The sequence below is a fragment of the Polypterus senegalus genome, chromosome 13, assembly GCF_016835505.1.
Source record: "Polypterus senegalus isolate Bchr_013 chromosome 13, ASM1683550v1, whole genome shotgun sequence".
Lineage (NCBI taxonomy): Eukaryota > Metazoa > Chordata > Cladistia > Polypteriformes > Polypteridae > Polypterus > Polypterus senegalus.
This window is the reverse complement of record NC_053166.1, coordinates 106,071,168-106,096,151: the sequence shown is the minus strand read 5'-3', so window position 1 is coordinate 106,096,151 and position 24,984 is coordinate 106,071,168. Positions and strand designations below refer to the sequence as shown.

The 24,984-nt window shown below is 37.7% G+C and overlaps 1 protein-coding gene across 2 annotated transcripts in view; it reads right to left on the bottom strand.

The window, feature by feature from the left end:
- The window catches only part of LOC120543164 (serine/threonine-protein kinase pim-2-like), a 96,988-nt gene that overhangs the window by 48,227 nt on the left and 23,777 nt on the right, over positions 1-24,984 (bottom strand). The window contains exons 3-8 of one of the 2 annotated variants that reach the window (XM_039776068.1): positions 17,433-17,533; positions 17,295-17,345; positions 11,424-11,802; positions 11,152-11,328; positions 10,951-11,058; positions 8,192-8,294 (exon numbers count right to left, since the gene is read on the bottom strand). In XM_039776068.1, coding sequence (XP_039632002.1) covers positions 10,955-11,058; positions 11,152-11,328; positions 11,424-11,802; positions 17,295-17,345; positions 17,433-17,533 — 812 coding nt within the window. In that variant the 3' untranslated portion in view covers positions 8,192-8,294; positions 10,951-10,954. The remainder of the gene's footprint in view (positions 1-8,191; positions 8,295-10,950; positions 11,059-11,151; positions 11,329-11,423; positions 11,803-17,294; positions 17,346-17,432; positions 17,534-24,984) is intronic. The other variant, XM_039776069.1, reaches the window with a different exon arrangement.

Genomic DNA, 24,984 nt, shown 5'->3' with positions numbered 1-24,984 from the left:
TGTATCTGCTTCAGTATGCATTTAAATTTCCCCATGGGGTTATTAAAGGTAATCTAATCAAATATTTGAATGCTTAAGTAAAAATGTGCTCACTGATGGCTCTGGAAAACACCTGAAGATACCACTTCATCCTGGATAGAGTCACTATATCTTTGTTCTAGGTAAGCATGGTTGCCTAATTTCCCATATGCCATAATTTCACTAGCAGCATGGAGACTAGACTATAGCTCAACACTTGTAAATCTCTAGAAAATCTCTAATAATAGGTTGACAAACAGGAGGCCTTACTGCATAGCACACAAAGGCTTGTTTTGCTCTGAAAATAGGAAGGTTAAGCAGAAGTGTCAAAAGAAAACACAACAGCACAGAAAAACAGAAAAAAGTAAGAAAGGCTAAATAAATTAAGCAGGAGCACAAAAAACAATACATGGACTACAAATATACTGTACTAGCACAGGTGTGAAGTGTCCTTGAAAGAAATACAACAAAAACAGAGTCTGGTGGATCTATAGATCACAACAGGAAACAACCTTGCCATTGTCGCCTGGTCTCCATTTATAGAGGAAAATAGTTGCAATACTATATGCAAAAATAAAAATGACCAAAAACTAAACAAACTACATACATCTAACGCAACATGACAACTTCTGCAAATAAATCAAACTAAAAGAAGTACAAAACTTTTAAATTCATTTAGAAAAGTAGGTTTCCTTTCACAGTTCAAAGACATGTGGAATAGTTGGATTGACAAAACTAAACTGGCTTGTGTGTGCGTGAGTGGGGTGTGTGAATGTTTACAGATAGATGGAAGGATAGGCACCCTTCCCTGGAGTTTTTCCTGCCTTGCGTCCAGTGCTTGCTGGGATAGGCTCCAGCCATTTACTTTCTGCTCAGAATTAAGCTGACTTAGAAAATTGTATGGTTTGGTAGATTTAACAAATTTGCACAAACAACAAAATTAAAGATATTTCAATACATTTAACCATATACTGTGGAAGAAAATAATTTTTTTCTGTATTGCAAGGCTTGAAGGCCTGACCACTTTTGGTTAAAACTGAATAAAGTTATGTCTGTTATGAAACTGAGTCTCCAGGGGTTATTGTATGGGAAAGAAATGACTGGAAGATACTAATGCAAGTCTTGAATCAAAGTGAAGCCAGGCAGGTTCAAAAAAGTACTTTAGTGATGAAAGTACTGCGGTGAACCAAAAACCAAAATCAAAGGTCAAAAAGGCAATCAAAACTCAAATTGAAACCTATGTGATCAGCAAATTAACTGCTAAAGATTTAGAATTTTAGCCAACTGGGGGTAATGCTACATGGAGTCATCACCATATTTATAATAGATCTTCTGCCAACACAAATGATGTGACTCTGTGTTGCGTAAATGAACAGCATGAAAATACAATAAAAAATAATAAGTCCACAAACCTGGTAAAGGCAATTTGAAAAACTACAATGTTAAGACAAGTTACAATAGTTATGCTATGCTTTTTGGGTTTGCTACTGTTAAGAGCAACTGATTGCTCAGATGTTAGCAAATAATATACTAAAACATTAAGTCCAAGGCAAGATTATACTGTATTGGAAATTTTAGAGAAATAAGTAGTATCCCTGCACAGGGGATTTTAGAAACTTTTTTTTAATAAAATAAAGAGCTTTTGATGAACTGATCAGAAATATTTGTTAACCTGTCAAGGCTCCTGATGTATTTTTCCAATAAAACAGTCAAAAAGGCCTCATATTGATTCTATTTCTTTGAGAAAGGTGAATTTCTTCCACACTAAATATAGAAAAGAGACGAAAAATAAGCATAAAAATGTCTATTTGACATTATGCAACAAAATCGTTATCTGTGGTACAGTTTCCTCCAAGTATCTATCTTAATTAGATCTCACAATAACCAAACACCATAATACTATGTTAATGCTTTTACAAGCTGTTAGGAATTTACACTCTTTATGTGTGGGTTATCCATCCATCCATCCATTTTCCAACCCGCTGAATCCGAACACAGGGTCACGGGAGTCTGCTGGAGCCAATCCCAGCCAACACAGGGCACAAGGCAGGAATCAATCTCGGGCAGGGAGCCAACTGTGTGGGTTATACCACAGCTTAAAATAAGTGGCTGTTTAGGATGGTTTTATAATATTGCCTCAAAACCGAACATCAACAGAAATTAACTTTAAATCTGATTAAATACATTTTTGGATTAGATATTACCAAATCATTACCATTTTTTAGAGAGTATTCTAGGAATGCTGAGAGTATTTTAGGATTAACATGCATATGTTGGTGTTTATTTTAGTGATATACAGACAAAATTCATATTAGACACTGTTTGGACATTTCTTTCTTATTTGTTTATAATTTTACTTGTACATGGAAAACTTAAACAAGCCCACATCTTAATGTTCTTGTTGAAACTTTGCAGTTTTCTTGCTTAGGTAACAAAAATATATTTAATGTATCTTGTAACTGGCAGACACCACATTTGTATATCAGGCAGTCCTTGGTCAAAGTAGTGTTTATGTACCACTGGAACTCTGACATGACCTTAAACAACAGTGCAATTCATTTGAATAAATGCTGTCACAAATATGTGTAATGAAAATTATAATTATTTAAATCATAAAATTAAGAAAAATTTAATATTTGTATAATAATATATTTAAAAAAATAATGTGTGATGAATAGAAGTTTACCGTAAATACCCGCATATAGGACACATTTTTTCTCTTAAGAAGTAGGCCTAAAAACCCAGGTGCGTCTTATACATGGATACAGTTTCTCTTTCGGTTTGTACATGTTCAGTTTCTCCCTGTGCATTTCCTGTGCAGCGAGCAAGCGAACGAGAGAGAGCGCACGAGCAAGCAAGAGAGAGAGAGCGTGACACCACACAGACACACAGAGGCGAGCGAGAGAGGCACACACACACAGGCACGTGCGAGAGCGAAAGAGGCACACACACACACACAGGCACGCGTGAGAGAGGCACACACACATACACACACAGACGTGCACGAGAGAGACACACATACACAGACGCGCGCAAGAGAGGCACGCACACACACAGGCATGCGCGAGAGAGGCACACACACAGGCGCGCGCTATAGAGAGGCACACACAGGCACTCCAGGCTCACGAAAGAAAGAGTGAGAGGGGGAGGACTGGACGCATAAGGTAGAAAAGGCTTGTTTTTGTTCAGTTCTGTTTACATCGATCGTTCGAAGCGTGCATTGTGGCGATGTTACTTTTCTTGGTGGTTTATTAAATTACGGATTTTTCAAATGTTCATTTTTTTCCCTGTGCTTAAAACTCATTAAAAAAAAAGTGTTTTTATCGAGCGGTTCCTAGCACTATAGCGCAAACTATTGCAGTGTTAGTTTTCTCTGTTGTTCAAGGTTTTCTTAGTGTTATTCAATGCGTGATGCTCTCGGCGCGTAGAAGGGAGCATCCATTGGACTTTATGATCGTGTGCGTGTGTGTCAGTGCCTCTCCTTCGCTTTCTCCTTCGATGGCTGTGTGACGGGGACAGAGAGGAGTGGTTGAATTCAATTTGAATTTCAAAGTTTGTTTTCAAGTGACAGTCAGTTAGCAGTGTTGCAATTGTAGCTACCGGGGTATGCCTCAGTCTGCGTGCAAATTAGCCGTCGTCCCCGCACTGGCATTTCACACCATTTCAAATTAAAGTATTTTCAGGTGTAGCGTCGCTAATACTGTATCGATCTTGGAGAATGACACAGCATTTGAGAGCTTATTTTACAATACATCCACCTGTATGCCTTATTGTAATGTTTGGAAATTGTTTTATTTTGAATTTTCACATCACCAATACGTCGTTTTCGCCATCTAGTATGTTTCTCGCTCTTTGTTGTTGTTCAGAGAGACTCCAGCCTAACACAAACGCATGGATACAATCACTGGCACTGGCGGCAGCAGCTTTTAATTAGTAACTCAAAACCAGGATGCATCCTATAAACAGGTACACAGGTTTTTCCATGGTTTTTAGGGTTAAAAATCCACTGCGTCCTATACATGGTATTGTCCTATATGCGGGTATTTACGGTAATTAGTAACTTTTTTAGACTCCATAAAATTATCCATGAACAATGATTCCACTGGGTGAAAGCTTTAGACTTGAAATCAGTTAAATCACAATTGCTGGCTTACTTTGTGATCAAGTCACTTACACCAGCAACACTGAGTGAAGCACAAGACCTAGCCTGGACAGAGTGCAAGACCATTGCTTTCCACACACATATGCTGAACCAATTTAGAGCTGCCACTCCAGCCTGCACCCTTTTTGGAAGTGGTTAGCTCTGCTATCTCATTTTTCCAGATTCCTGGGTTCAAATCCTGACTTGCATGTGCAAACAGTATGTATAATTGACACATAATTTCTGTCAGCTTTCTTCAGTTTCTCCTGTCTTTCAAAAGATGCGCTTGAACTGACTGGCAGCTTTAAACTCATGCCTTGTGAATGCATGCATGTGTCCAGACATTGGCTTTCTTCCCATCCGGGGCTGAGCTGTTACTGTCAAAGCCTCTGAACTGTATTATATATGAACTAATAAAATAAATATTTAAGTATTGAAACAAGACACTGCGACTTCAGTGTAGACGCTTCCTTAATGAATCCCTAAGGATGGAAGTGACAACGAAACCAAGCACTCTAACCCTTGCATAATTATCTAATTCTGAACCTCACTTTACTTATTTTTAATGTAATTTTACCTTGAATATCCAAGATAATAACTTGTCTGTACAAGATAATGAATCCTATGTACGATACATTAACTTGTACATACTGTATGAAAGATTATCTATGAATTATCGCAAACAGCTGATTAAAGTCAGTATTTCAAGCTTTGTGCCCTCTTACACTTAGGATAAACAAGTCCCACTAAAAAGGCAAATATTAAAGCATTTAATGAGAATCTAGTTTAAAAAGTATATACAACCACAATTACTTCAGATATTCCTATAGGTCTTTAATAAACCCCATGTATGTGTGATGAAAACTACTTGAAGCAAAAGTCTGTTAGATGAAGTCTCTATATTATAAAAGAAAATCTTGAGATGAGACTATTGTCAAGAGATTTTTTTAAGTCCCGCCCTCCTCTCAACCATTTTCAACCACACCCACAGTCTTCTCAATTATCATTCATGTGAATGCTATTGTCAGATCAGTTCCTGTGCTCTCAGCTCTTATAAAATTTTACGTTTTCCTCAAAATAAGTTCCCAAAAAAAGAAGACTTATTATGTCCAAATCTTATTGAATAAGTACTGTACACGGACAGTCCTAGTACCAAGAAGTCAAACGAATTAATGTGAAAATTGTCGATCGGTTACATGGCAAATTGTTTAAATGCATAACAATAGACTATGCTGAAACAGTTGGTAATGATGGTGCGGAAGATGAAAACATAAATTTACAATATGCCGTAGAATATCTACAACCGTTAACACTGTCTGGTCTTCCACCAGCCGAATTACTGTTAAAAGAAGGATGTATCGTAATGTTATTGCATAATTTATGTCTGAGTGATGGGCTATTCAATAGGACAAGATTAGTTGTGTTCAAATTGGTCGAACAATTCTGACATGTAAAATTTTAACAAGTGACAAGAAAGGTAATATAGTACATTTTCCATGGATAACATTAGATACCAAAGGAGCTCTTGATATACCATTCGTATTAAAACGTTTACAGTTTCCCGTTAGAATAGCTTTTGCTATGACAATTAACAAATCACAGGGACAAACATTTGAAAAATATTCGGTTTATTTATTAGAGAGAAAGAAACGATATTTATTCACGGGCAGTTATATGCTGTGTTGTCACGATTTAAGTCCAAACACAGAATCAAAATTCAATGCAATATTGACAAAAAGTTAATTAAAAAAATTGTTTTAACTGAAGTTCTACAGTAAAAGTGCAAGTTTAAAAAGTATTTGCGTGTTAATTTCAAAGCCAAACAGAACAAAAACATATAATGCAATTAATACCTCTAACACCACATGAAACATAATTTTCCTTTAATTTATTACCATCCATTTTCCAACCAGCTGAATCCGAACACAGGGTCACGGGGGTCTGCTGGAGCCAATCCCAGCCAACACAGGGCACAAGGCAGGAACCAATCCCGGGCAGGGTGCCAACCCACCGCAGGACACACACAAACACACCCAGCACACACTAGGGCCAATTTAGAATCACCAAGTCTTTGGACTGTGGGAGGAAACCGGAGCGCCTGGAGGAAACCCATGCCGACATGGGGAGAACATGCAAACTCCACGCAGGGAGGACCCAGGAAGCGAACCCAGGTCTCCTAACTGCGAGGCAGTTGTGCTACCACTGCGCCACCGTGCCGCCCCTCAATTTATTACATTTTACTATTTTGTACTATGATCAATTACTCACTGTAATGTAAAAAAGTTAGTTCTATTATGCATATGTAAAAATTCCCATAAAAATAACAATCTGTTTAAATTGTACATCCGCTTCTCCATACGTGAGCAGCAGATCTGCAAAGTGGCTAGCACGTAGCACCCGTTTGGGGGTTGTCGAGCAAAGCGAGCAGTGGGGAGAGCCCCCTAGTATTAATTAATAAAAATATCTGTAAATGTTGGAGAGCGTCATAGGAATATTTGATTATCCATTCACATGTCAACTCTACTGTGAAATTTACATAACTCCCCTTCATTTGAGCCCAAAAGAATTTGAATAAACCATCTTTCACTACCCTCAAAAAAGGTTTTTCTATTAGTAATGAGCAAACTTTCAGTGTTCTCTTTGCCTCTAGTTTGGAGGAATCACAGAAGTGTTTGTGAATTTTGCCGACTAACTTAACTAGATTTGACTGAATTATAATGCTGCAATCATCTTCAAAGTGTCCCTGAGGGCTAGGGAAATGTCTGCCAACTATACTGGACTGATTATTGTGGCCAAAAAGGTGACCTGAGCTGTGCAGCAGGAGTGCAAACCACTGCACCACCATGCATCCATGAGAGCAAAAAAGAAAGAACACAGTTAGAGACACGCAAATGTATATTTCATCAAAACAAAGTGGAGATGCTAAAATTTTAATGTCCTCCATGGTTTTAGAAACACACAATATGCATGAAAATTATTATTATACTGGGGAAGTTTACATTATAAAATATCCTTTACTATAATAATTGTAATCTGTTAGGTACTAAAAAAGTGTTTTTGAATAGGTTAGTGGTGAAGAGTGTCAGGAGTTATTTGTGACAGACGGGTATCAGCAAGAGTGAAAGGGAAGGTCTACAGGACAGTAGTGAGACCAGCTGTGTTATATGGGTTGGAGACGGTGGCACTGACCAGAAAGCAGGAAACAGAGCTGGAGGTAGCAGAGTTAAAGATGCTAAGATTTAAACTGGGTGTGACAAGGATGGATAGGATTAGAAATGAGTACATTAGAGGGTCAGTTCAAGTTGGACAGTTGGGAGACAAAGTCAGAGAGGTGAGATTGCGTTGGTTTGGACATGTGCAGAGGAGAGATGCTAGGTATATTGGGAGAAGGATGCCAAGGATAGAGCTGCCAGGGAAGAGGAAAAGATGAAGGCCTAAGCGAAGGTTTATGGATGTGGTAAGAGAGGACATGCAGGTGATGTGTGTAACGGAACAAGATGCAGGGGACAGAAAGATATGGAAGAAGATGATCCGCTGTGGCAACCCCTAACGGGAGCAGCCGAAAGAAGAATAAGTATTTTATATATTACCTTTCACAGGTTAATTCATTCTTTCAGTGTTTTCAATCTCCTCCTCAGAGAGTTTTGAAATAATTATTTTTTTGGCAAAAGGCAATCTTCAATAATAGGCTATTTGCATTATTTGGAATATCATAGAATAAAACCTTAACTAAAATAATAAATTGTATGATACTAACTTAGAAAAAGAAGCTCTAGTTGTATGTTGGAGCTCAGCATAGTTTTCAGGTTCCTTCTACCATCTATACCAAGCTTTTTTGCAGTTCTTCATTAGTGTACAGACTAGTTGTCTGTATTCAGAAGTACAAGTCCCTCTGACTCAAATTTAACTAATTATTAAATGGCCATTTAAGGTGATTAGTTATCACACCAGCATCAGTTGGTTTTATTTGCAGATGTCTTTTTCTTCAACATACCCTTAAAAAGATTTAAGAATTTTTACTAATGCACCTACCTAATTGTCATCTTCATGGGCTCCTCTCCAGTCAATTTATATCAAAACATTCATCTCTTGCTTCTTGTGAATAACATCTTCCTTCATAGCATACAGAGAAAGGCTGAAATGCAAACAATCAAATAAAAGGATATGCTAAAAAAAAGCAATGTTGATGCAAGCTGATAAATAATGACAGAAAGTCATATGAAAATTACATTGTAGTTCAGAATCAACAACCATGCCAGTGCCTTTTTATTACTATGGTACTAAAACAAGGCATCACATTAACAAAATGATGTTCAAATAGGCTTTAAATAGGTGTTAAACACTATAAAAGGACAAAAAGAAAAATAACAACAAACTCTGAGCTACAGTGGCTGCTGTATTGTATATCTCAGACTCCTAAATTCTGATAAAATATAACATTAGCATCCTTTTTTACAAAATCTGACAGACAAGCAAAAAAGTAGATACAGTGAATATAGCAGGAGATTCTACAACTAACTGAAAACACATTGCTAGAATTAATGAAGTAGAATTTATAATTTGCACATTCGTTTTAAAAACCTTAACTAAAACAATAAATTGTATGATTCGAGAGGAGTCAGATGAGGTGGCTCAGGCATCTGATCAGGATGCCTCCTGGAAGCCTCCCTGGTGAGGTGTTCCGGGCACGTCCAACCGGGAGGAGGCCCCAGGGAAGACCCAGGACACGCTGGAGGGACTATGTCTCCCGGCTGGCCTGGGAACACCTTGGGATTCTCCCGGAAGAGCTGGAAGAAGTGGCCGGGGAGAGGGAAGTCTGGGCCTCTGCTTAAGCTGCTGCCCGACCCCGGATAAGCGGAAGAGGATGGATGGATGGATGGATGGATGGACATTCATTTTAAGAGCCTGATAATTCCAATACAGGATAAAAGACCAGGAGTTGATAAATCATCTGCACTGGGCTGAGTTTGAGTCTCCAGTCAAACTAAACTGCATATTGTTGCAATGTGTAAGGAAAATGGAAAAATATCATTAAAAAAGAAAAACTGACAAGGATCAGTAAACATGGAAGGGACAAGCTCCATGAGAGATGACCAGGGCAGCTAAGGTCTGTGGAGATGTGAGGCAAAGGGAATAAACAATAAACCACTAAGTCACCCTGTATCTGAAAATAAATTAAAAACAGGTTTAAGAAATTTTGAAAAAGCTTAACATAACAAAAATAGACACCAACATTAGATGGCATTAAAACCTAAGAACTGTGAAGGTGTTCAGTGCAGCAGGACATTAGAAAATGTGAGGACAGTTTTGTGGGTTTAAATTATTTTTTCTTATTTATCCTTTTTCTTTGTCTGTTACCTACATAAAGGTTATCTGTTATACATATTTATATGCCAACCTACAGTATATAAAGGTTATCTCTATCTGTCTGTCTGTCTGTCCTTCCTTTCTTTTGAAATTTGAAGTTCAATTGTTAGCCAGTTGTGGGTATGTGGAAAGTCAAATGGTATGGATGTTCAAATTGCATTTTGAAATTATAAGGTAAAACATAAACACAGTTTGTACGAGTACATTCATTCAGAGATACATGTTTTTAAATCTGAAAATGTTACAGATAATTTCACAAAAAGAAGACCAAAATGTTTTGGCATCCAGCTTCCTGGTTCATCATAACAATGCTATTCATAGTTATAATCTGGAAAAGATTCATCTCTTAGTTTACAGTATCTGTAAAATGCTACTTTACTGCACCACTCAAAGAGTTTGAACAGGTGAAGTCTTGCTGTGCTCATTTTCCAGTGGTCCCAATGTGAGATAGCTACTCACTGAGGTTTTACTCTTTTTATTTATTTATTTATTTATGTCAATAAACCCTTATTTATTTATGTCAATAAACCAGCCACAGGGGAGGAACAAACCAGTGTGTTTCTTTAGGCTGGATCCCAAGCCTGGATAAATGGGGAGACTTACATCAGGAAGGGCATCCGGTGTAAAATTTTGTCAGATAAATATGCAGACAACAATATAGATTTTCAGTGTGGAAGCCCCTGCGCCCCTCATGAATGAGGTTCAACAGCTTACCTATACCTCTTGGCACTAGGATAGACAAACATTGAGGCACTCAGTGTAAGGACATCACAAACCTACAGTATTATTGTTCAGTCTCATGTGTTGCTGCTGAGTGATAGGCCTCTCAGAATTGTTTTTTTCTAATGAGCCTAGCCGCAAATAAGCTCAAGTGTTGTCAAATGGGTTACACATTTATAGTAGGGGATAAGTGAACTTACACAAGCAGATTTGTGGATAGCAAAGATTTACTGCATTACAGCATGAAATAATATTTTTAACTGACTGTGATTTTAAATGTGTAAGAAATGTGTAAGGAAGTACTGTAAGTATGGGATGCAGTCAAAAGAAAAGCAGTGAACTAAGTTAATATTTCCATTAAGTTTTTCTTTTACAAGGTGGAAACAAAGGGAGTATTGAAAGGTTAAGAAAGTACACCCAATTTGGCCTAGACCATAGTTTATTATCTAATCATGCGTGAGGAGATAATAGATAATGCTTTGGAGGGGTAAAATGAGAAATATGGGAATTGATTACCTAAAATCAAATGTGTGGACTATCTTGATACACCTAGCAAAACTGTATTGCCTTTAAATTTTGGCAGCAAAATTCACTTGCCAGGGACATTCTCCAGTACTGGAGTTCTCCTTTATTCAAAACTATGACTCACTTGGTAACTGCAATAAACCCTACTTGCCCTTGAGACAAATTTTAGAAATGCTCACCATTTCAATGTAGTCCCAAAGACACAAAGGGGTGTACCAAGATTTCCTCAAGTGTTGGTCGGTCAGATGGTTGTGGTTTTAGGCACCAGTGAATTAACTCTCTGCATTCTGGATGGTAAGAAAATAAGTAGCAAATAATAAGAAGATATACTGTACGACCAACAGTTAAAACAGGTAATTTAGCAAGTGTACTTTTCTTACCCATACTTAGCTGACGCTTGCAATTAAAGATGTTGTGATTGATCTTGAATTCACGCTCAAAATAAGTGGACTGACAGAGCATTTCATATAGCAGGGTTCCCAATGTCTTCACTGTTAAAGGGAATGTTCGACTCCTGTTCTGAAGAAAACACCCAGGTGGAGCATAAAAACCCATTCCTGTACAAAGGCAAATAAATCCATTATATTCTTTATCTACAGTATTAAAAGGCAACAAGGAAGATGTAGACAATGTGGCAAAAATGCACACTTACCTACATGATGACTACCTTCTTCTGGTTCCAAGAAGAGTGCATTTCCAAAGTCTATGATCTTCACTTGCTCTGTGGGTAGTTCTATGAGGACATTGTCAAGCTTCAGATCATTGTGAGAAACACCACGGCCATGACAGTGCTGTACGGCTTTTACTATCTGATGGAAGATTAGACTTGCTCGCTTCTCAGTCAGTGTTGTCCTGTTGTTCTGTGCAAAGTCAAAAAGGCTCACACTGTGCTCAGGCAATTCTAGGACCAGCATAAGCTCAGTGGATATGCAGTACCAGTCAAGCAACTGGATGACCCATGGACATGATGGAAAGGCACACACTGCTCTCATTGTTGCCACCTCCATGGGAATAGGCTCTGGGTCATCAGGCTAAAATACACAGAATGCAAGCCATTGGTTAAAGCTCAAAGTTCTAAGTAAACTGGAATCAAAAAATCAGAAATGGGCTTTCCAAGAATTCAACAGTATGCCACAATAGCAGGGAAAAAAATAAACAAAGTTTTATTAAATTATTTATATATTTGCGTAGCTTACTATTTCTATGCAGTATACTGTATTTCTCTATACGATAGCTCTCAAACCTAATAACAATTATCACCTTTCATCTGCCACTACATGAGGATGATAGAAACCCAGCCATTATATCAACATTGTCTGAGGTTAGTTGGTATTAACATTTTAGCAGGCTCCTTACAAATGAAAAGAACTTCACTGAGGAGCTGATTTCCCAGTTTTTGAATCGAGACCTTCTACTGTTTCTGTCACTTTTATTTTATATTGTCAGCCCAACATTTGCTAATCTCTTTTGCCTTTTCTTCTGCTTGATTTGTGTTTTCATATTTTTGCCCATTTTCTTCCAGTATGTTTTGGTCTTCTCCCTGGCTCCTGTTTTTTTAAATGTTTGATATACTGACCTTGTTCGGGAAACTACAGTATCTCTGTTCTCAACTGCAGCAAATCTCATGCCACCCTATCTATGTTTAAATGACATCACCAACACCTTCCATTCACTGATTTCAGTAATTTAGTCTTTTGTTTTCTCAAAGAGACAAATGCTCAAATGGAGGTTAAGCAAGAGCGTGACAGTGAAGACATGATACTATCTTAAAGTTTATCACCCTGTATGAAGATGTTACAAGTCTAAGCACTCCATTTCCATGCTGAATCATGAAGGCAGTGGAGGTCTCCCACCCAAAAACGCCATCACAGTGTGAAGCACTCCACATCCATTCCAAATTGGCAAAGAGTTTATGTGTTTGGTGACAATAAAATGTTTGCATCTTACTGGGACTACAATAGAGCACCTAATTATTCCCAATATCTCTCTAGGCACATATTCTTCAGACAGTTGTCACTACTGCAAATGGTACTGCTGTCAGAACTGCTACCAGCCTACTAAAACTATATAAAACATTTTTTAGATGTTTTCTTGCACCATGTAATTTTTTAGGGATGCCCAAGAAAAAGTTTGAACCTTTTTCCTAGAAAATGCAGAAAACAAAGTTACTAATACAATATACAGTTTGTCAATGGTGATCAACACTGGACAACAGCAAACAACATCAAAAATATTAATGATGCAAAAATATTACATTACTGATGTCACATAATCCATGTGGAGCTGTCAAGTCATATTCTTAAAAGACTTAAATGTGTGTACTTTCACTTAAATAGTATTAAATAACCTCCAGAAAACACTCTCATAAACAAAAATGGATCTTGCTCAGACAAAATTGAGCCTTTGAATTATAGACCAGTCTCATGTCATTCCATCTATTTTCTATCTACAATTGAAGTACATTGGGATTAATTAGCAGCAGTATGAAGAGCAGGTGAATTGAACTTCTGTTTGTTGGAGTGTCTTGGATATGTACACTACAAGGCATATTCTCTTCCTGATAACCTTTTCACTCACTTTTCTTGAACTTTGAATCTTTATTTCTGTTTTCAAATTTAAATGCTTGGGATGGATATAAGCACTTTTCATTTTCATTCACAAGAGGGCACTAAAAGTGTTTTTTTTTTATAATAAAAAAAATCTTGGGACAAGACAAGACTAATCCTGTGACGAGACATGACTTTTTGAAGAGAATCTTTGGAAGGAAGTCCTGCGAGACAGAGACTTTTGCCATGAGATTCTTTCAAATCATGCCCTACTTACAACTATTTGCAAACGAGACCACGGTCATCAGGTGCATTCTGGCACTTTTCCTGGTTAGACACCAATCCACACACACTTACAAAGATCCAGTTTAAATTCACCCATTCATCTAAATATGGCAGCGACAAACGATGAAGTCAAACAAAAATTGTTGCTCAGTTACATGGCAAATTGATTAAATGAGCATCAATAGATTATGGTGAAGCAGTTGGTGGTGATCGCACAGAAGATGAAAACATCAATTTACAATATCCCATAGAATATCTACAAGCGTTAACATCGTCTCATCTTCCACTGGCCAAATTACTGTTGAAAGAAGGATGTATCGTAATGTTATTGCGTAATTTAAGTATGAGTGATAGACCATGCAATGGAATAAGATAAGTTGTACTAAAAATTGGTCAAACAATTCTAACATGTAAAATTTTAACAGGCGACAGGACAGGTAATGTAGTATATATTCCGCAAATAACATTAGACACCAAAGGATATCTTGATATGCCATTTCTACTAAAATGTTTACAGTTTCCCATGAGAGTAGCTTTTGCTATGACAATTAACAAATCACAGGGACAAACATTCAAAAAAGCTGGTTTATTTATTAGAGAGAAAGAAACGAAATTCACTAACGGGCAGTTATACGTTGCGTTGTCACAATGTAAATCCTAACACAGAATCAAAATTCAATGCGATCTTGAAGAAAAGTTAATTCCAAATATTGTTTTAACTGAAGTTTTAAAGTAAAAGTGAAAATAATGCATATGTAACAATTCCCATGAAAATAACAATATCTTTAAATTGTATATTCAGTTAACCACACTCAGCGGTTGGCGAGTAAAGCGAGCAGGGGGCAGAGCCCCCTAGTATTTAATAATATTTTCATAAAAAACTACATAGGTTTTTCAATACTGTGAGTATATTACTGGATGACCTGGCATTTAGATAATGCAACACGAATAACCTGAGATTTTTTTCATTGTTTGCTGCTGTCCATGGTTGGTCACCTTATACTAGAAAATTTCTTATATCTCTTCTGCATGAAAGAGTGAGATTCAAAAATGTTCTCAGCTACCAGTGCTACAAACTACAAGGGGTAAGCAAAATATAGAAAAATATTTTTGGATGGAGTATCCTATTAAGCCACTGCTTCATATGAAGAAGGAGAAGGTGTAGCACCAGGATCATCACTCATTAGATTCTTGTAGAGCCACTGACCATATAATGCATTCACCATACAGATGGAAATGAACTTGTGGGCTGTAGTCCAGTAAATACTGTTACACAATTGGATATGTTGGTGGCATGAAAAATAACTGATCTTAAAGTGTGCATTTATACTGTACAGTGTGTGCTGGAATCCAAAGAGATGAAAAAGTTAGTAAAAAATAATCCGTTGGTTTTAGAAACTAAAATGTAACATCCTTCCTCTATCACTATGTGTAGAGGGAGTGTGCTGGCAAAAATATGGAATAGTCATATACTGTATGAAAAACTGATTCAATGTCCAAAGGTGGAAAAATGCTGATCAAAACATTGCATGCTTCTGGGATCCTGGTCACCTTTCAAATTAAACTGGTAAGAGGTTGGCCTGCCTCTAGGGTCATTGGTGGTTAGTAGAGTAGAGTACCGGTGTAAAAACTCTGTGTTGAACATCAGGATATTTCCCTTTTTGGCTAAAAAGAACATATCAGTTATATCAAATTACATTTTTGTTATATCAGAATCCAGGCTCACAATAATTTTGTACACTGTTTGTCAGATGCATCCTACCTTGTTCTTCAGAGCTTAATAAAAAAAATATTTTTCTCTACAGCTAAAATTTCACACAAACATCACAAAGGAAGTTTTTCTTTACACAGAGCACTATAGTCACATGGAATAAGCTATCAAGTAGTGTGGTAGGCAATAGGACTTTAGGGACTTTCACAATGAGACTGGATGTTATTTTGGAAGAATTAAGTGGACAGGACTGTCAAGCTGAATGGCCTATTCTCGTCTAGATTGTTCTGATGTTCAAAACGGGTAAGAAAGGCTTCTTAAGTTGCTTACCTACAAAAAGAAATGGCCTGTTTGGGATTCTTTGTTATGTAACGTTAAATGAATGGTCTAAAATTGTTATTTCAAATCTAAATAGTCATTTGACAAATTTGTGAGTTCTTAAAATCACATGGCTTTGTTTATTTGTGGAAATACACAAATGAGCTAAAACGTTGTTGCATTAAAAAAATCACCCTAAATCTTGAAGTGTGTTCCAGATAGAAATCATATAACAAATCAATTGTTAACACATATTTTCCAATTTTTTTTCTTTCCGTGTTGCATCCAGTTTTAAAGTTATTTCATGTGCGGCGAATGCTGCCTCTGTGAAGAATGGAAGTATTAGATTATTTGATTGCTCATTTTCCTTTTAAAAGTCTAGTGGTTAGGATAATTTTTTTTTAATACTAGGGGGCTTAGCCCCCTGCTCACTTCACTTGCCAACCCCCCAGCCTGCACTATGCGCCAGCCACTTCACGTCTCTGCCGCTCGTGTATGTGAATTTCATTTTCACCAAACAACAAATCTTTTAATTCACGTGGATACAGCTCTTCACTGGGAAGAAAGACTGCTTTTCCCTGATGGCAACATGAATTAGATGATCTACAAGTCTCCGACTTAACGTTTAAATCTGAACAATATATTCAATCTCTTTTCTCTGTTCCGTTATTTCACCAAGTAATAATTTGTTTGCGCTAATTTTAGTACTTTCATTATCTCTAACCTGCTCTGCATGTGCATCGCGCCAATGCTTTTGAATTCTTTACAACATTCTACTTTGTCATCTAGTCTTTGTCTTTTATTTCCAGCCCCGGGCGTGGTTAAATCTCTCGGCATAAAGTCTTGTCCTGAGGGACATGAAAGTATCTCTTTGAAAAAGTCATATCTCGTCCCAGGATAAAAAGTCTTGTCTTACCTCAGGATATTTTTATTATAATAGAGAGATCTATAATCCACCCAGCCACCAGCTGATTTTTATATGTCTATTTTATGTCTGGAGTTTCATAAAAGGGGAAAATGCTATGTCTGGTTATCCTGTTGTATAAACAGCAGTGCCCTCACAAACTGATGGATGGAGATTCAGCAACATGGCTAGATACCATGCTAGAGTTTCACTTATCTTGTTTATCCATTATCACTCGAAGATTATCCCATTCAGGAATGGGAGGGCAGGATTAAGTCATCAAATTGATATTGTTCAAACACAGTCAAAAGTTGAAATTTAGCAGCAAGCAAGTGCTGACACAAGCTGTTAATAGTGTATTGTTGTGGGAGAATATTTTATGTGTGCATTTATTTTCATGTATTCATCTATAAATTTGCATGGGTATTGTGCAATATAATTTACATTTTAATAATTTAATGTTGTTTTCTGGTATCATTTGTGGAGCAAAGTGTAAATGACAGAATAGTGTTTATATAAACAGTTAACACTTAAAACACACTATCAAGCAGTGACTGTTTGAATTTTTAAATGCAATTCTATATTTTACACTACACATTCCAATTATTGATCATGACACAAAGTGTAGAGGCTCCGATTTCTTCTCTTTGGTGATTTATTTAGGACTTACGTGTAACCACACTCTGTAATTCTGAAGGATATAGAATCATATGCATCAATTTTGAGATTTACTTTTGGAAACAGACCAGTAGTACTTACATGTTGCATGCGTCCAATGTTCCGGGCCTTCTTTATGAATTTAATTGCCACCTAAATCCATCAGAAATAAACATTTTATCTACATACTGTTATTACACAGGTAGCAAGAAAAATATACTGAAACAGGAATCGCCTTACTCGTAAATGATCTGACTTGCGCGTAGCAGCAAAGACTTGACCATAGGTCCCTTGTCCAATCCAGGAGCCTAACTCATAGGAGTCATAGAAGGACTCATAATCTACAAAAAAGAAAAAAAAAACACATTAAATGTATGCTTATGCTCAGAAAAAGGTACCTGCACTCTAGAAGAAGACAATATCTCTAGAAGAAAAACACTTGCATAATTTGGAATGGGTTGCATGCAATCACAATAAGAAACTGTTAAAAATATGAAGACGACAAAAGTTCAGACAGCTAATATAATAAGTCACAGTTCTTAGAGGTCTTATATCTATTTGCATACATGATATTTTTATCCAAACTAACTTGAAAATCACAAGTACTGCACAATATTAAGCAATCTAATCTCTCTCCATTTATAGGTTATCAATTAATTTAATACCAAAGCTGAAATGCCCAAGTGAAGGCAGTGGTCTGATGCAAGATTTACAAAGATTATTTGATTTTCTCAAAGAAAGTGCTGACCAACAACTCACACGTACACATTCACACACACCCTGCTTTGGGGGGTGTATTTAAACCAGGTCAGAGATTAGCTGTGAGTGAATGAATGCCACTTGTAGTAACAGAATCTTCCCACCTTCACACCTTATCCATCTTAACCATATGAACTGAAAGATTAGAATTCATAATTTTTGTACCTTATATATATATATATATATATATATATAGTCTCACACACGTATATGATTGACAACTTCAGGGCTGCTACTGATAGTTGCACTCCAATTCAAGGGATGGCACAGTCACCTGATGCATTTTCTCTTCTTCATTCTGCAGAACAATGATTGATATCACTTCCAACTTCCACCCTCGTGAACCCACCCCTTTTTGGGTCACATTTCTGAAAACTGGCTCCATTGTCATCTTGGAGTTAGTCTGAAGAAGACTCTTAATTGAAGAAAACACCTTGCATCTGTTGTATCTATATTTAAATCCTGAAATGTCTTTCAAATGACATGGAGTTCACCTAGATGCCCCAACCCTTTATGATTTGTGGTCCAACTGATTATATACAGGCACATTGAAATGAGAAATTTTCAATTGACATTCCATGCACGAATAAATACATTATAAAATACATCAAATGATGAAATGTACTGTATGGGATATACAATTATGATGGTAATCAATATTCATGCAATATTCATCTTATGTTTTGAAGAAAACATTATGAAGGTGATGTCCATTTCTGCAAACACATTCTGACAGCCTGTTGTAGAAATTAGAAAACATAACATGTCAAGAGGAATGGCACAGATTTCCTCTTCAATCCTCCTTTTTAGTTCAACAATGGTTGCAGGGCGTGTGTGATACATGTGGCTTTTAAAATGTTCCCACAGAAAAAAATCTCAAACAGTGAGAACCGGGGATCTCAGAGGCCATGGAATTGTCACCGTTGCGTGAAAAGACGCACCTTCCAAACAATCGTCGGATACCTACCATCAATTGACAGGCAGTATGTGAAGTAACTCCACCTGGGAACTTATATTTTACGGCTGAGCCTGTTTCTTCAAAATTATGCACTCATGTTGTAATCGCATGAGCAGATGGGACATGATCCTAACTGGTAATGATGCCGAAATTCCCTTTGCACAACAGTCACACTATCACCATTCTTATAAAAGGCTTTCACAGTGAATGCTCATTGCGCACCACTCCATTACTAAAATATAACTAATGGCAAGGGGTTCTAAATGATATCACATTGGTCCCAAGGAATTGCTGACACCCCAGGGTCGCCAACACCTAGTTCCAAAAAAAAATATATATATATATATATATATACAGTACAGGCCAAAAGTTTGGACACACCTCCTGATTCAATGTGTTTTCATTAATTTCATGACCATTTACATTGGTAGATTCTCACTGAAGGCATCAAAACTATGAATGAACACATGTGGAGTTATGTACTTAACAAAAAAAGGTGAAATAACTGAAAACATGTTTTATATTCTAGTTTCTTCAAAATAGCTACCCTTTGCTCTGATTACTGCTTTGCACACTCTTGGCATTCTCTCAATGAGCTTCAACAGGTAGTCACCTGAAATGGTTTTCACTTCACAGATGTGCCTTATCAGGGTTATTTAGTGGAATTTCTTGCTTTATCAATGGGGTTGGGACCAGCAGTTGAGTTGTGCAGAAGTCAGGTTAGTTGGACGATCATTTATTTTTCAACAGGACAATGACCCCAAACACACCTCCAGGCCGTGTAAGGGCTATTTGACCAAGAAGGAGAGGGATGGAGTGCTGTAAATGGTCATGAAAATAAAGAAAACACATTGAATGAGGAGGTGTGTCCAAACTTTTGGCCTGTACTATATATATATATATATATATATATATATACTGTATATACACTAGGGGTCTCCATCCCCTGCTCACTTCACTCGCCCACCCCTGGGTTTGGTTTACTGGATATACAATTTAAAGAGATTGTTATTTTCATGGGCATTGTTACATATGCATTATTTTCACTTTTACTTTAAAACTTTTGTAAAAACAATACTTGTCTTTTATTTCCAGCCCCAGGCATGGTTATATCTCTTTGGCGGTCCTCCGATGCGGGAACCGCAGGGACGGGCGGCCATAACGCTGCTCGCATTGTGAAGGGGTGCAGCTGAGCGTCGGAGAGGTATTGTACCCGCCGCTAAAGAGATGCCATCCGGATCATCTGCTGTCTTTCTGGTGCTGCTGCTGTCACACTACCTGTCGATCATTTTAAAGACTGTACAGCAGCTGTCCTTTTGCCACTTCACATCTCTGCAGCAGCTTGCATTGTGAAGGGGGTTTAGCCATTAAGTGGGCAGTGTGGCGAGCAGGGAATGGTGGGGTATTAACTTTCTCCCTCTGCTTCCTCATAGAAAGAAAGACCTTCCTGCACCATAGGCCTGGATTGACGCTTGCGGTCCTTCCCGCATTCCTCCACTTCCGCTCCTCCCCAATAATGGCGCGACGCCAGGAGTCGGCGCGCGATATGAACTGTTTGTTTATAATTTTGACCTTTTTTTTGTGTGTACAATATAGGTCTCCATCCCCTGCTCACTTCACTTGAAGTGGTGCATTATTTTCACTTTTACTTTAAAACTTTTGTAAAAACAATACTTGTCTTTTATTTCCAGCCCCAGGCATGGTTATATCTCTTTCTCGCATGACGTATAACGCTGCTCGCATTGTGAAGGGGGTGCAGCTGAACGTACGCTAAAGAGATGCCATCGGATCATCTGCTGGCTTTCTGCTGCTGGTGAGCTGCGTGTTTTGCTTGTTGCCTGTCGTTTGTCTTGCGAGACTTCAAATTGTCTTCCAAGAAGATCACGGTTGATTGTTTCATTAGTTACCAGCATTGTCAAAAGTATTTATTGGGATTTATTAAAGGCAGATAGCTAAAGCTGAATGCTTGAGTGTTCACCATACTACAGACCTCCTCTGCAACTGAACTCTCCGAAATCTTTTTGTCTTTATACGTAGAAAAGGTCCTTGATTGAACAGAATGGAGACCGTATCTTTCTATGATACAACAAAATTTTGGTTTTGATCAAATATTTGTGTTAGATGATGTTACTTGTACTCATGCCCAGAAGCCTGTGTTTGGCTATACAATTCATATAAAATATGGAACCTGACAAGCTTGACCACTATCACCAATGCTCTTCATAACTGTCATCAAATCACTGAGGCTCTATTTCCAGCAGCATGTGGATATAAATATCACTGTATGTGGATAGTATAGATGAGTTCAATACAGATCCAAGTACCATTGCCTATCTTATTACACTTGCTAGATTTCATTTTCTAAGATATTTGGATTTAAAATAGTTTTATTTGGACCAGTTAACTTAATAGTTTGTCTTACCACATTGGAACATTTCCTGAGCTGTTTTTCTCAGCACTGATATTTGGGGGAATAAGCACAAAGAAATACTGGAAGCTTGATAGACAACAAAGTTGTTAATAGGTGCTCAACCCTTTAGCTTTATCTAGGTGATGGAATTAGTGCCTGAAGGGGAAGTACATTATTGCAGGTACTCTCTGTTTAAGTCTCATTTCTTAATAAAGCAAGGGCAGGAGGAGTATTGCAATTTTTTGTGAACATACTCATACATTTGATTGTTAAAATGAGTACAGGATCTCATCCCTGCAGGGAAAACTTGGGGGTTGGTGACAGAATTAGCACTCCAGCCACCATAAAAAAAACCTCACACTGTTCCACTACATCTAAACTACTGTAGTGTGGTGCTGAGGTATCACCTGTTGCATGGCTGTACTCGAGTCCTAATCTGGATCCTGAGTTGGTTTGTTGTGTGGTGGGTGTGGCAGTGCACTGTATTAGTGTGTGCTCCTAACCTCTCTCTATTATAAACTCTTTTATATAAAAAGGAAATGGTCATGTATTAAAAGTACAACACTGCCAGGATAAAAGCAGAAGCTGGCACTGCCTGACTTCCTACTCTACTACTGGGTAGCAAAAATTCACAATTTGAATAATGGGAAACAAGTAGAAGGTACTGTGAACACACCAAGTTGGTTCTGAAAAAAATCATGTTGGAACTCTTCCTTATATGATTTTCTCTATCTCCGGTTATCCATTACTATAATCAGCAATTTGAATGTGCTTAATTCACTCAAAATAAGGAACCGATATAGGAAACACTTTACTCAGCTCTGTTACAGAATCATTCCAGCCCTCTTTTAATTATACAGTACAGTATTTACTTCATGGAAGTCATTAGGTATCTGGCCTTAGTATATTGCATATTGACGATATGTTTGTGTCACTGGTTTGAATATGCTTTGATTTTAGGGTTAAATTGAAAATGATTCACATTTGTCAATTACTGTTTGAATTTTTCACCTCGTTATAAGACTATTCACATTTGTTTTATTTGCTTTAAATTAGATTTTCTGGCACCGATTTTCTCTTTTATACACAATGAATTAATTGATGTATTGCATGTGTTTTTTTCTTTAAGTGGTATTTTCATTTAGTTGATTAATTGGTGTGTTTATTCTTGAATCTCCCAAATTAAGTTAGTTTAGGGCAATAAAAAAACAGTTGAGCAGGAGGACACAGTAAGGGAAATCAGGAGATGAGGCTGGGAAGTATCCAGAAAGGGAAGTGGGGTGTTTAAGATTTGTATTATAATACTGCTGATACTTTTCATTGTAATGTTTTAATTATTACACTTTTATATTTTGGCTCAAATTGAAAACTAGACAATGTTGGGACCTAAACTGATTTTTTTAATTGAGAAAAGGGCTCTTGCAGGCAAAGTGAACTATAAGGGGTAGACCCATGTGCATCAGAAATTCAATAGGCTTGGAGTCTTTGGGCTACACCAAGATGAAAGATAGCAGTAGTTTCATTATGTGGAACATGAGACAGAAAAAAAAACATGCATATATTGCTTATGTAGTAGAGCCCTAGTGCTCAACACATTATCACTAGGTGGTGTAGTCGGCTTATTTGGCACTAATGTTTTGGATCACATTTGCATGCTTTGATCAACTCTGTCGAAAATAGGGAAAGCCGTTAATAATTATGCTGTTCTATTTCAAGTCAGAAACTTTGTTAAAAAATCTGCTTAACTTCCCTAATCCTCTATCAATGTCTACACTTGAAACTATTTGTTAGTAATAAGGAGAATATTAGTATGTCTTGCCTTTATCAACAATGTTCATCAGTAGATGATCTTAGGGGATGCTGGGAAAGAAACCTTTCCATTAATACCTCGGACAAGAAGCAAAATTCAATTATTCACAACATTCATTCTTCATCAGTTTATGGAAAACATGTTGTAACCCATCTTATAATTGAACATTGGTAGCTTTTTGGATGAAGCTATTTGCTTATCTATCAGGCACCCTTGTTTCAATAGTGGATGGATGAAACTATCTAGTGAAAAAAATACAATGTTACTTCCTACAGTATACTGTTTGCATGTAACTAATTTTGTGTGAACGCTGGCCCGGACACAGACAGACGGACATCATAATTTCGCCACACACCGTTTATTTTACAACTACTATGTACAAAGTCTACCGTGCAGTCACACCTCGGTGCCATCCCCCAAAGTCCAGGCCACACTCTTCCAGTCTTGGTGCCTTTCTCCTGGCCGCCTCCCGTCCTCGCTCTCGCTCCGTCTTCCTTCCTCCCAACTCTCGCCAATGACTGGAGGGAGGCGGCCCCTTTTATAGGAACCCGGATGGGCTCCAGCTGCTTCCCGGCAATCTCGCGGACACACCCCCGTGTGGCGGAGGTGCCGGCTGCGCACCCGGAAGCCGTCCGGGTGTCCCCTGTCGTCTTCCCCCCGGCACTTCCTGGTGTGGCGGAAGTGCCGAACTCCCGGGATAATCAGGCACTGGGGCGCCGCCTAGCGGTGGCCACGGGTCCCTACAGGGCTGGGCTTTCAAGCCCTCTACCCGAGGCCTCCAGCATAACCAGGATGGACACCCCCTCTCGGTCTGGAGGAGGCACAAGCCCTCCTCTGGTCCTCCTGGGCGTCCTAGCCGGGCACCAGCCCTGGCCGGGGACCACATTTGCTCAAGAGAAAGAATCCTAGTGCCCCCTCAATGCAATTTTACAAGTTTCAAAACACACTTGAACTTCTGAGATTTTAGTCTAAATGTTACTAGAAGCTCATTATAGGATTTTCACTTCAGTTTTAGAAATCTTAGCATAATGTAATTTACAAATTTCCATTTTATACTATTTATAAATTAATGTAAAGTATTAATATATAGTATATATTTATTTATGTGTATACATATGTTTATGTATACTATATACAGTATATACAAACACCCACATCCTATATATAAAACCCATTTAAACACCTATGTTATTCATTCAACACATTTGTTTTTATATACTGAATACAGAGTTGTTTCACATTTATTGTTGAACTATTTAATGTATTAATTGTAGAAAAACTATACAGTAAATACTACCAGCTTGAATAAATGAGAGGTGTCATATTACACTTAGTCCTAAAGTAGACCTCTCAGGACCATATATGAAAGGACTGAGTGTGTCCACCTGGGGGTCAACAAACTATACAAACCTCAACACTATGTGGCCTTTCCTTGGATTGGAAATTGAGGATTGTCCAAAGACTGATTGGTTGTTCTCATTCCATTGGTCACTCCAGATGACCAAATAAATTGGGCTGGAACAAAGGTCCCCCTCTCCTTAGATCTTGGGCCTAAAAAGTTGCTGTCTGCTCACATTTTATGAAGCAATTCTCTATCAGCCCATGAACCCTATCTAGATCAACCTATTACTGTTGCTATATGATTAGATGGTGTTGAAAATTTTAAATAAGGAGCAACATGCTTTATTAGTTTGTAGTGCTATTAGCTATGAAAAGCTTGGACCTGAGGCATCTTAAAAGGACACCATTTATTTTAGTATAAGGGCTGCCAGCCTGCCTGCCTTTCTTACTTGCTTTATTAAGAATTTATATGATTCAAGCAAGTTGTGTTTTCTGAAGGAGCTGAGCAAGCAAG